Source organism: Accipiter gentilis, chromosome 21 (assembly GCF_929443795.1).
Source record: "Accipiter gentilis chromosome 21, bAccGen1.1, whole genome shotgun sequence".
Classification (NCBI taxonomy): domain Eukaryota; kingdom Metazoa; phylum Chordata; class Aves; order Accipitriformes; family Accipitridae; genus Astur; species Astur gentilis.
Window position 1 is genome coordinate 15480189 of NC_064900.1, and position 11008 is coordinate 15491196.

General features: G+C 38.6%; 1 protein-coding gene across 3 annotated transcripts in view; it reads right to left on the reverse strand.

Moving 5' to 3' along the window:
- GABRR3 (gamma-aminobutyric acid type A receptor subunit rho3) overlaps positions 1 to 11008 on the reverse strand; it is a 35422-nt gene that overhangs the window by 22376 nt on the left and 2038 nt on the right. For all 3 annotated transcript variants that reach the window (XM_049824341.1, XM_049824338.1, XM_049824340.1), the window contains exon 2: positions 4390 to 4502. In XM_049824341.1, the coding sequence (XP_049680298.1) occupies positions 4390 to 4502 (113 nt within the window). The remainder of the gene's footprint in view (positions 1 to 4389; positions 4503 to 11008) is intronic.

An 11008-nucleotide genomic window follows, 5' to 3' on the forward strand; every position in this document is an offset into this window, starting at 1 on the left:
CTAATAAATTATTTTCCACCATTTCTAAAACTTGCTAATGTTATTATCCTCTATATTGGTTGATACTGCAGAGATAACCAAGTTTAAAACTTCTTTAACTAACACAATATATGTTAGCATAGGAAATGACAGGTCCTTAAGACACAATGTAAAAGAAAAATAAAGTTGTCATACTTCAAATATATATATATATATATATATATATATATACACACACACAGTGAGAACTTGCATGTACACAGTGACAGTGATCATGTGGTTCCATAAGCTTTAGACTGCAAGATCGTTCAGAGAGTGCGTGGAAGAGTTTTACTGTCAGGAAAAACAAGGCACAGAGGAATAAAAGAATGACCTCCTCTATAGGCTAGTCATGATCTTTTTTAATGGCAGTGTTAATTTTTAGTAAGTGAAAGCAGAACTCAGGAAACCAAGAGCTCAAACCAGTATTTTTAAATAAGATAGTTCAGAAAATAATAGGATATAGATAAATAGATGTATAGTAGAAAAGAAAGTAACTTTAAAGCATTTCTAAGGATTTCCTTTAACACCTCCCTCAACATCCAAAGTTCTGGCTGCTAAGGCAGCCTGCATCATGGCCCTCAGACCTGAGCTGCTAGAAGTCTCTGTTCATTGTCTGATATTGGCCTGTGCTCACCCTTTCTCACTAAGTTCAAAACATGGGGGTGACCATTCCAAGAAGTTCTGGCAACATAATTTAATTTCTTACTTTTTCTCCAGTCCAAAATTAAGCTATCTTCACACAGATTTATCAGTTTATCAGGCTGCTGAAAAATCAGTTGAAGTACCTTAGGCCATAATAGTATGAAGATCTACAAGACATGAAAAGATCTGACTGAGTCTACTGACATTTCCTTTGGTAGGACCTATGCAGACAGACAGCCTTACCAGAACTGGCAAGCATTATTATACCATTGCAGGACCCCTCACATACCCATCTCCTGGCCTTTGTCAGTGCTTCTGGAAGCAGCAAGGACTAAATATAATTCCTACAATATTCACTGATGGAGTTAGTAAAGCTGTTTGAGCAAGGGAAACATCTGTGCTCCTACTCCAATGTCTAGTGGAACTATTCAAATCACTATGCTGGTCCACATCTGTTTGCATCAGCAGGGGTCCATCTATTGGAGACTTCCAAACAAAAGAGGACCATGACATTATATGGAAGGCAACAACAAAACAGAAAAATATCGAGAAAAGGGAAAAAACCAAACAACCCCCTGCACCTCCTCAAACAACAACCCAAGAGCCTGGCTTAGGGAATAAGTGAAATGGAACAATGTAAGTTTAGTTTTTTAAAGAACATTTGGGTGTACTGAATTACTGGTTTGCTTCACTCAACCTCACTGTATAATGAACTGCAGACAAAGTAACATTTCTACAGCAAAAATGTAGAAACAGCTTGCTAGCAGCGTGCTGGTTTTGCTTCATCTTGACACAGTATGCTTCTCAGACTTTGATCTCTAATCTGTTAATAAATGGACAATGTCAGGACTAAATTTTAAAATCAAGTCAGTCAAATTCTGACTGTGCAGCTGGAATGGCATTGCAATCAACAGAAGAATGCCAAAATACACTCTTATAAATGACACCAGAGTTGTGTCCATTTGGTCAAAAAAAGGATCTCTCTTACCTCCACAGAGCAATGATATACTTTCATGAGAAAGCAACCAGTCATGTGAGTAAAGTCACAATTATTTCCAGTAACACTGCAGCTGGCAGCATCAGAATCCAACAATTCTATGTTCATTTCCCCCAGGTTTTTTCCCATGCATGTTTGCTCAGTTTACAAATCAAATTCAGCATGTGCTTTCTCTGTTTTTTCCTTTGCTATTTAATTATAAATACTAAAAACTCTGGGTCCTGTAGTCTGCCTCATTTACTTTGTATGTGTGGGGCCAAATGAAATCAAACAAGCCAGATTTAGATTTAAGAGTTCCCTGAACTGAGGGATCTCCAGCAGGTTCAACACAGCATGAATTTTCCAGCTGCTTTTTCTCCCAAACTGGTGCAAAGGATGATTGACTTTCTCAGGGAAAGGGGCACAGTAGAGCCAGATTAGCAAAATCTATCATTCCCACTCCTTGACATACACAGAAAATCACAATGGGGTATAGGAGAAGGCAAAATATTGTCCCTCTTCTAAAGGTAAAGAAAAATTTTAAAATACTTGTTTTTCACCAAGCTGTTTTGGCCTGGTTCTTTTTTCTCCTGTCAGTATTGTGAATTGATGCATTGTGCTGACTTGAATAAATCATGGACTGTGGCATGTGGCAGATACAAGCCCTTCATGAATCACAGTACTGAAATTCTTCATTAGATTTGATAAAAACAAACCCAAAATTTCACCTGCTTTAAATACATAAAGCCCATGTTATAAGTATTTATGCAGTTCAGTGCTACATTATGACTGCTGTGACAATGACTGTAGCAATGGTATCTCTAATTTCACCTTCTCTTCTAGTTAAGTTTCCTTCTGCTGCACACTTAAGCATCAGCATTCTTCAGAGAAACCCATACTCTGTCTCTGCTGTCATACAATAATTCTGGGTATGTTATTCAGATTCATGTTTCAGTTGGTGAGTTTTGTCCTCTGATGAGGTCACACTTGTGTACTAACTCTCTGCTGCTGCCTAATTAACTTACCTCTTGTGAAGAACAAACCATTCTCTACTACTGTAACATCATGGAAACCAATGGTAAGATAAGAAAAATGGAGTATAAATTTGGGATCGGCATTCATTTTGCTAAGATTTTTTTCACTGTGTGCTGTAAAAATGTTAATGGATGTATGTTTTAGTCTTAGAGAGCCTCACACATAAGTAATCCACATATTAAGAGAGTTCTGAAAATTTGGAAGCGTGTGAATTATTGGATGTGACTGAAAAAAGTGCCTCCCATGCCACTATGGCATGTGGACGACAGAAGAGAAGCAAAGCTGATGCACTCTTCTGCTGAAAGCTATTTCTGAAAGACAGGAGTACAGCTGAAATCATACCCATGGCAATGTGATTATTGAGAGGCCTGTGCAATGAAGTCAGTGGAAAAACTACAGCTGACTTCAACAGGAATTGAATGGGCAATATGATTAGTCATTTGAAAAAAAAAAGGAGAAGGGGAAAAAGCCTGGTACAGATTTGCTGGGTGCAATAAAATTCTCACTGCCTGTGGAAAATTACAACTGCCAGATCACAGAGTATATTCTGAAAGCTGCTTTTATGGACATCATAAGTATTGCTTTCCAGGATGATCCAGCAATAAAGTACATCCCAAATTGTTGTTTGCTTTCATGGCAATGCTACTTCCTTTCTGAGATGACATTCTCAAAAACTTAAATTCCTTATGTGGCAAATCAGGTGGTAATAAAAAGATGTCAAGACTAAAAGATATTAGACTAGACAGGTATTAGGCAAGAGGTAATCCTAGCTTTTGTTGTCAAGAAAGAGATGTATCTTAACTATTGTTCAAAATCAGGCAAGATTTTTGCTCTCTGACAAGACAGAATTTCTAGGGTAACAAGAAACCCTTTCGCATTCTTCCAGTGCATCCAAAGAGGCTCTTCTTACCCCAGGTCTCCCTCCTGGTATGCTTGCCAGGCCCCAGGTCCCAGCAGCTGGTGTCAACAAGAATAGCTCCACAGACTTCGGTTAGCCTCCCAGATGTATGTTCATTTACACAGCTGATTATAGGTCCTCATATATTTTATTTTGGGTTCATAATCCAGAGCAGTTCAGTCTATTTTCATGAATCATGAACACGAAACTGGTGACTCAAAGGCTCAGACAATATTTAGTGGGGCAGCTTCCTCCTTTTACCTTTCATGAAGGAGAGTCAAAATTGAATCCAAACTGTGAACATCCCATCGAATACTCCCTTTATCCACATGCAATTTACTTAAAAGAAGAAATAATCATCATAGTGCCCAACAACACAAAAACAACATGGTAATAAACTGAAGGCCTGTGGGTAGTTTTTTAATTTTGTACAGAGCAAACAGATTTAGGAATTGATGGTTCATTTCAATCTCTCAAAACAAATTTGATGACTAAGTAATTTGCTAATTGCTACTAGACTATGCAGTTTACAGGAATACTTAAATCACAGAATCTTAGTCTAATAATATTTTTTTTAATTAGTTCTTAAAAGGAGACAATTCAAACAGTTTCTCCTATTGATATGCTAAACACAAAAAAGTCCCTTGCCTTCAAGTATTTCTGGATTTCTTCTTTATTTCCTGGAGTACAACAAAACAGGTGAGCTGCAATTAATTCTGTCATTCAATTTTAAGTGACACTGCTGGACAGAGTTTAAGTGAACTTCCAGAGAGAGGATAAACTATTAACCAGCACAGCACAGGCATGTGCTGCTTACCTCCAAATCCAGGTCTCAGTGCAAAGTCATGGTCCTCTATGCGAAGAAGCTGCTCAGATTTAAGTGGCCGTACTTTCGTGCTGTCAAGTTTCCTCATTTTAATTTCTCGTTTGCTACGTTTAAAAAAAAAATAAATGTAAGAAACTTTTTTTTTTCTGCCTGACATTCAGAATGCTAGTTAAATGAAGCAGGGACCAGTTGAATCTGGTATGATAAGGGAAACAACTGTGCTAATAAAATTGGAGAAAGATATATTGGAAAAGGTAGGGAAATCAGGTATGAGGGTGCCCAGGTCTATGAGGAACACCAATTCTATATAAAAAGTCCCAGGAAGAATATCTAGCTCTTCATCTGTTCCCCTCAGAGATTGTATCTATCATTATATACGAGATTATAGCTGTTTGAAAAAAATGTTACTATTCACATAACCACTTGCAACTCAGACTTGGAAATAACATCATGTATCCATGGTTTTAAAGCATTTCATCCATTATCCATATTACAGAGACAATTATACTTTTTATTATAAATCTTCTTTTTCCCTAGGAGCTCAAATGAGTCAATATGAGAATGGACTGAGAAACTGATGGTCCTGGATCCAGGGACTTTGTTTTTAAGATCCTCTTAAATGTCACTTAGATTTGGCCAAGTTATTTGTTAGCTCATCCCCTTATTTGCTGCTCAGACATGCAGCATTTCTTTGCATTGAGTCCTGTCTCTGCATTTATCTCCATGCCACACATAACTGAGTTTCTGCATAGCACCAAGGCAACACAGATGAACCTGTGCTCGAAGCAGGATGCCATGAATTCTGTACTTCTTTCTGGTGACTGTTCCTAACTTTCTTCCCTTCACACAATGTACTGCACCACATTGCAAACTCCACTGGAAAATTCACATGCCTAAGAATGGACTCGAGTTCTTGAGACAGAAATTTCATGTGCTGAGCTTGCATTTAAAATGAACAGCAGATGCTCATCACAGTGCTGACTCCTTTTCCATTTATCCTATAAACTGAAACAATGGCACAGACAGCAAAGGGGTCTGGTACATGCCCATGTCACAAAGGTATTGGGTTGAAACACAGTCAAGATCTACAGTTGTAGGGTTTAGGGTTATTTCATGCAGGGCCTGGACGACAGGACACCAATATGATGATTAAAGTCGCCAGTTTATTGAGCCTAGCTGATCATTCTTATATAATTCTCTAAGTTGTTTAGAAGCTTTGATTGCCGCTGCATGCAAGCATTTGATGTCCATGCGCACAAACATAAAATGTGATTGGTTATATCGACACTGTACACGCGTATAAACATAAGATACAGTTAGTTATACTCACTCTGTACACGCGCATAAACACAGGACGTAATTGGCTATATTAACTAGAGCATGCGAAACTTTTCTCAGTCCAATTGGCCAAGATAAGCCCCTGAATTGAGGTTGTTTGTGCCAAGTTCCCTTTATCGTGGAATGTGCACCTGTGTTTTTATAACTGGGATCTTTCTTTTTCTATCTTCTTGTTTATTCTGTTCAAGGCCTTCTAAAGGCATCTAGAATGCTCTTGCGGCCATGAGCTACTTTCAGGCCCAGTAACTAATTCCATATAATTGACCCCAACATACAGTCGGATCTGGTAGCTGGGGTACACAGGCTTTAGAAAGAATCCATTACATTATTTGGTTCTGCTATAAGGAAAATGCTACGGTGTCTCCTTAAGTTTCCAATCCTCCTTGCATGTCCTGCTTTAAGTGGCTGGCCCCAAGTAATAACAGAACTAGCCATACCTTAGCTGCAGAATTATGCCTAGCTTTGGGCCCCCATTTCAGGAAAGGCATGGGAAGATAGTAAGAACTTGTGTAGCTTAATTTAGAAGACGACGACTGAGGAAACACATCATAGTCTTCAGAACACATCATGAGCTTTTACAGGGCCCTTTGCTCTGTGTCCACTCCCCAGTGGGATAAGCAGTGGCAATAAGGGAGATCTATGGTACACATTAGGAACACCTTTCTTACGGCAAGAACAGTGAAACATGGGAACATATTGCTTGGGTGAGTTTTGAGACTCCTTTCACTCAGGCTATTTAAGAATAGGTTAGACATACATCTGTAGAAATGACTTAAATACAGCTGCCTTGCCACAGGCAAAGGTCTCTCCCTAGAGGTAATTTCTTTCATGCCTCCTGTGATTCTCTTGGACTTTGCTGCCAGCAACTCTAATTATTACTTTAGACTGAATGATAGAAATCTGTTCTGAAGATTTGCCCTGTAGTCAAACACTGCTTAAGACAAGGTATGGAATACCTTAGAATAGGGTATGCACCTGTATTTACTTTTTTTTTTTCCTCCACTCCCCCCTTTTTTCTTAATAACAAAGCCTAAGAAATTACTTTTTAAAATGCTATGTTACAGGAATGCTGAGGTGGCTCCTGCGTAATTCAGAACTGTTGGGCTTGAACAAGTTAATTTACCTTAGTATTCTTGAATGTCTCTGGCAGTGTTGTCTGAACCAAATTATCAGGGCAATCAGAACGCCTATCAGGCATTTGAAATACAGACTTTAGTTTCCCAAGTATGAAAATTATGTGGATGCTAAAATGAGACCCCATGCTTCAGAGAATTAAAATCACCACAGAGAAAGCCTGTATCAGAGTAGAATGGGCAGTAGAACTGAACATCTGCAATGCTCTACAATAGGTATACGAGGAAATTCTGCTGCTTGGGAACCAGTATAAGAGACAATGATTAATTATGTTCATAATGCCATGGCACAGCTAATACAGTTTAGAAGCATTAGGTTATTTGTTGTCAGATGTGCCAAGGAAAATATCTGTTTGATGCTCCGGTCATTTCACTGGAAGAAGCAGGCTAAAGCTATGATACTTCTATTACAGCTTCTTACTAGAAGCAGGTCTGTGACTGAGGACGACTTTCCTTAGTCATGAGAGGCAAAACATAAGCTACCAGGGCAGGAATTTTTTTCTTAATGAGCCACTGAGAAGAGATGTTATGGGATTTTGATATTCCTTCTGTTTTCCTGGATGAGGACAAAATAAACAGAAATGCTGCCTATATGAAAAGCATCTTTTGTGCCCACTTACTTGAACAGCCTCTTCAAGCTCTTCTTTTATATACAAATGGTGGAGTATCTATAATTATTTCTAGCTGCTATCAAAAGTGGTTGTTCAAGCTAGGCAAGGTCTTGCATGGGTCAGAATAGCACTTTTGTTACAAACATGCCACATTCAATACCTTCCTTTGGCAGAATGTATTTTTTTATTGTAAAGGAAAATAGGCTTACAAGCAGAGATATATGCTCATGGTACTTGGAATTAAATTCATGGAGACTGGTAACATTGTGTGTGTAAATATACCAAAACTTAGAAAAATTCCATAAAAATTTCTAAAATAATTAAAAATAATACACTTCTGCTTCAGATTTTTTTCTCCTTCTTGACTCCTTCCCCCACCCAAAGAAGTGTTCTCCAGCAGACATTCCTTTAACATCAGCATCTGGAATCCAGATGTTACTCCTTGGCTAAGAGTTATAGTATTAAATTGTCCTCACTGCAGCATTACAGTTATTTAACTGATGATTCAAAGGGAGTTGCATGTATTTAACTCCCAAGAAATCCTAGACCCATATCTAGCTATTGATCAGCACTACAGCATTGTGAAACCATCAGCAGATGTTTTCTTGAGTGCTTCTTCCCATGGTGCCAATTCCGTTAAAAAGCAGAAGAGACAGATGTAACTATCCTAGGTCTCAGAAAAGCTTCCTGAGGTCAGTCAAGATATACTTTTCATTCTCATAAAAGCAGAGCAAAGACACAGATTGTATTTTGGTGGCCTGGCACCCTGGTCTCTCTATCACACAGCTTTGGCCAGCACACCATGATCTAGGAGTCTGAATGCAGTCATTGATTCTGCACATTCATTGTATGGCAGATGTCAGGCTGTGGTGTTTGAGATGAAAGTCCACACAGAATCACAGAATCATAGAATCATTTAGGTTGGAAAAGACCTTTAAGATCATCAAGTCCAACCATTAACTTAACACTGCCAAGTCTACCACTAAGCCATGTCCCTAAACACCACATCTACACATCTTTCAAATACCTCCTAGGGATGGTGACTCCACCACTTCCCTGGGCAGTCTGTTCCAATACTTGACAACCGCTTCAGTGAAGAAATTTTTGTGAAATCATCAGCAGATGCATGTATCAGCAGATACATGCACCTGAGGAAAGGAAATCTCTCTTTACCTACGTGGAGTAGTAGTAATAAAAGGAACTCTGACAGATGGCTTGGTATTGGCATAGACCTGGGCAATGTTAAATACGAGTTTGTTGGTCTCAGTGAGGCATATGCTCAAGAAATTACTGCTTCCAGTTATAATAGCTCTGCTTTCCACAGCTGTATTCCAGGCAACATTTTATATTATGCAAATTAAATAGTAATCTATAATTAAATTCTGACAGAGGTCATAAAAAGCACTTGAAGTGTTTCAGATCACATAGGAAAGACACCCCTGCTGGTACTTATATAGGAAGTTAATGAAAGCACTAGCTCTTTGGATGAAAAAAAGTGAGATATACTCTTTGGACACTTCACTACCTAATACTGTTATATGGACTCATGGCTCGATGCCTTGGTATCTGACAGAGCTCTCAAAGAGCAGTTAGTTACTGCCTACAAAACCAAAGCAACTAATTCAGAATTCTTTAACAATGGACAAATACATGGTAGGCTTTTAAAGACAAATTTAGCTGCTCCTACCTAACCTTAAATATCTAATAGCGAATGAAAGGTCAAAGGTCTGCTCAAGGGTACTTTGATTGGTTTTGGTTAAACCATTTAACCACATAATGCCATCAGTGTAGTTCCATAACAAGCGGCATTCATGGGATTGATGTTGTTAGCATCCCATCTGGTTGTCTTTTACTAGGTTATTAAAAGTTTATGCTGGTTCAAGGAGGAATTTCCAATTCCAAGTTCATGGAAAAGAAATCCACTGAAGGTCACTAAATCTGCAAAAATTACATCCAACACAGGAAGTCTCTGAGGGAAATTTGGTGACTGGATATGGGTGGGAGTATTAGGGGGAAATACCTGACTTGCTTGCCCTGTCCTTATTCTTCCAAATTTGTGCTTGCAGCCCTTGTTGGAAACACATCACTACCTCACTACAGTACACGGACCTTTGGTAAGATCCTGCATGGCTGTTCTTCTGTTTTAATGCCCTGCATAACTAATGCTATGGTAAAAGTTCTTGGTAGGAGACTGGAGGAAGGCTGAAGCACTCTGGGTATTCAGGAAGATATTAACACATTTCCAGTACTATCCTCAGCATGACAGATTTTGAAAAATCTGAAACTCATGTCTTAGGAAGGATAGTTAGGAGAGGTTTTGGTTTCAGTCACACTAATTTAGTATCCAAGATACCATACTTCCTTTATTGCTACAGTATGGGGGTAGTGGGGAAAAAAAATTCTCATTCAAAATGAAACTAGGTAAGTTTATGAAAAGAATACTATGAAGGACCCTTTTCATTAAAAGAATACCCTAGATTTAAGGACCATAAACTTCTTTCCAGTGCTGTGTCCCCAAGATACTCTAGCTACTACCAAAATAAAGGTATCCAAAAGGTAGAAGTTTCAGAAATCTTATTCCCAGGAGAGGCTGTGGAGTTACACAGCAGTGTGATCTCTTAAACATTTTAACACATTTATCAAATCTTGAAGCCCAGATAAATGTAACAATCAAAATTGTACAGTTCTCTCTCTTTCATATAAAAATGCATTTCTAAGTGTTCAGTAACATCAGCAACATGTACTGTCAAAAAACCTAATATTTTGACAGTCAAATGTTTTGTTCTTTGCTGTAGGAAATGGACCATGAGAATAATCTCTTTCTCATGTACTTTTGGTTAATGCTTTAAAATCTTCTTTACAAGAGAATGCAGACAAATAGCTTTGGAGGGAGAATTGGGTTACTCTATTAAAACAGTGGAACTTGTAGGTTAAGTAACATTTTCACATGGGATTCTTTTTAAAAGGCCACCCATTTAACCAAGGCCATCTGTCAGCTGTGTCCCTAATAACCCTAGTGCTGGCTGAAAGGTTTTTCCCCAGAAAGAAAAAGAGGCTGGTGGAAAGTCAGACCCTGTTGCAATGTACTGGAGGATAATGCTGCCTTTAGAACAAAACTACAGAATCAAACAAAGAGAAATTAAATGTATTTGGATCCTTTCCACAGAAAAGCTGATTTGCAGCTGTTAAGCTTTCAGATCTTCTGTGGCTCCAATTCTGCAGTCTTCTTCCCAGTTCCAAATCACTAGGATCTAGGAAATGAAGACATGGAAGGCCAAAGGATTGCCTTGTGTAAAGAAAACCACTATACCAGTCAGCATCAGCTGAGAATACAGTCCTGGCATTCCTCCTTGTTCCTAGCCTTCCTTTCTGTTAACACACTTCTGCCTGTCTCACAGGATTGTTGTATGGATCCGTTTGTATGTATTAGTAAAGATCTGTGAAGATGGAGAGGACACTGTGATAGTATTGTTACTGGTGTTCTGTGGCAACAGGTCAGCAAAGGATGTCTAGCAGGATGCCACAAAA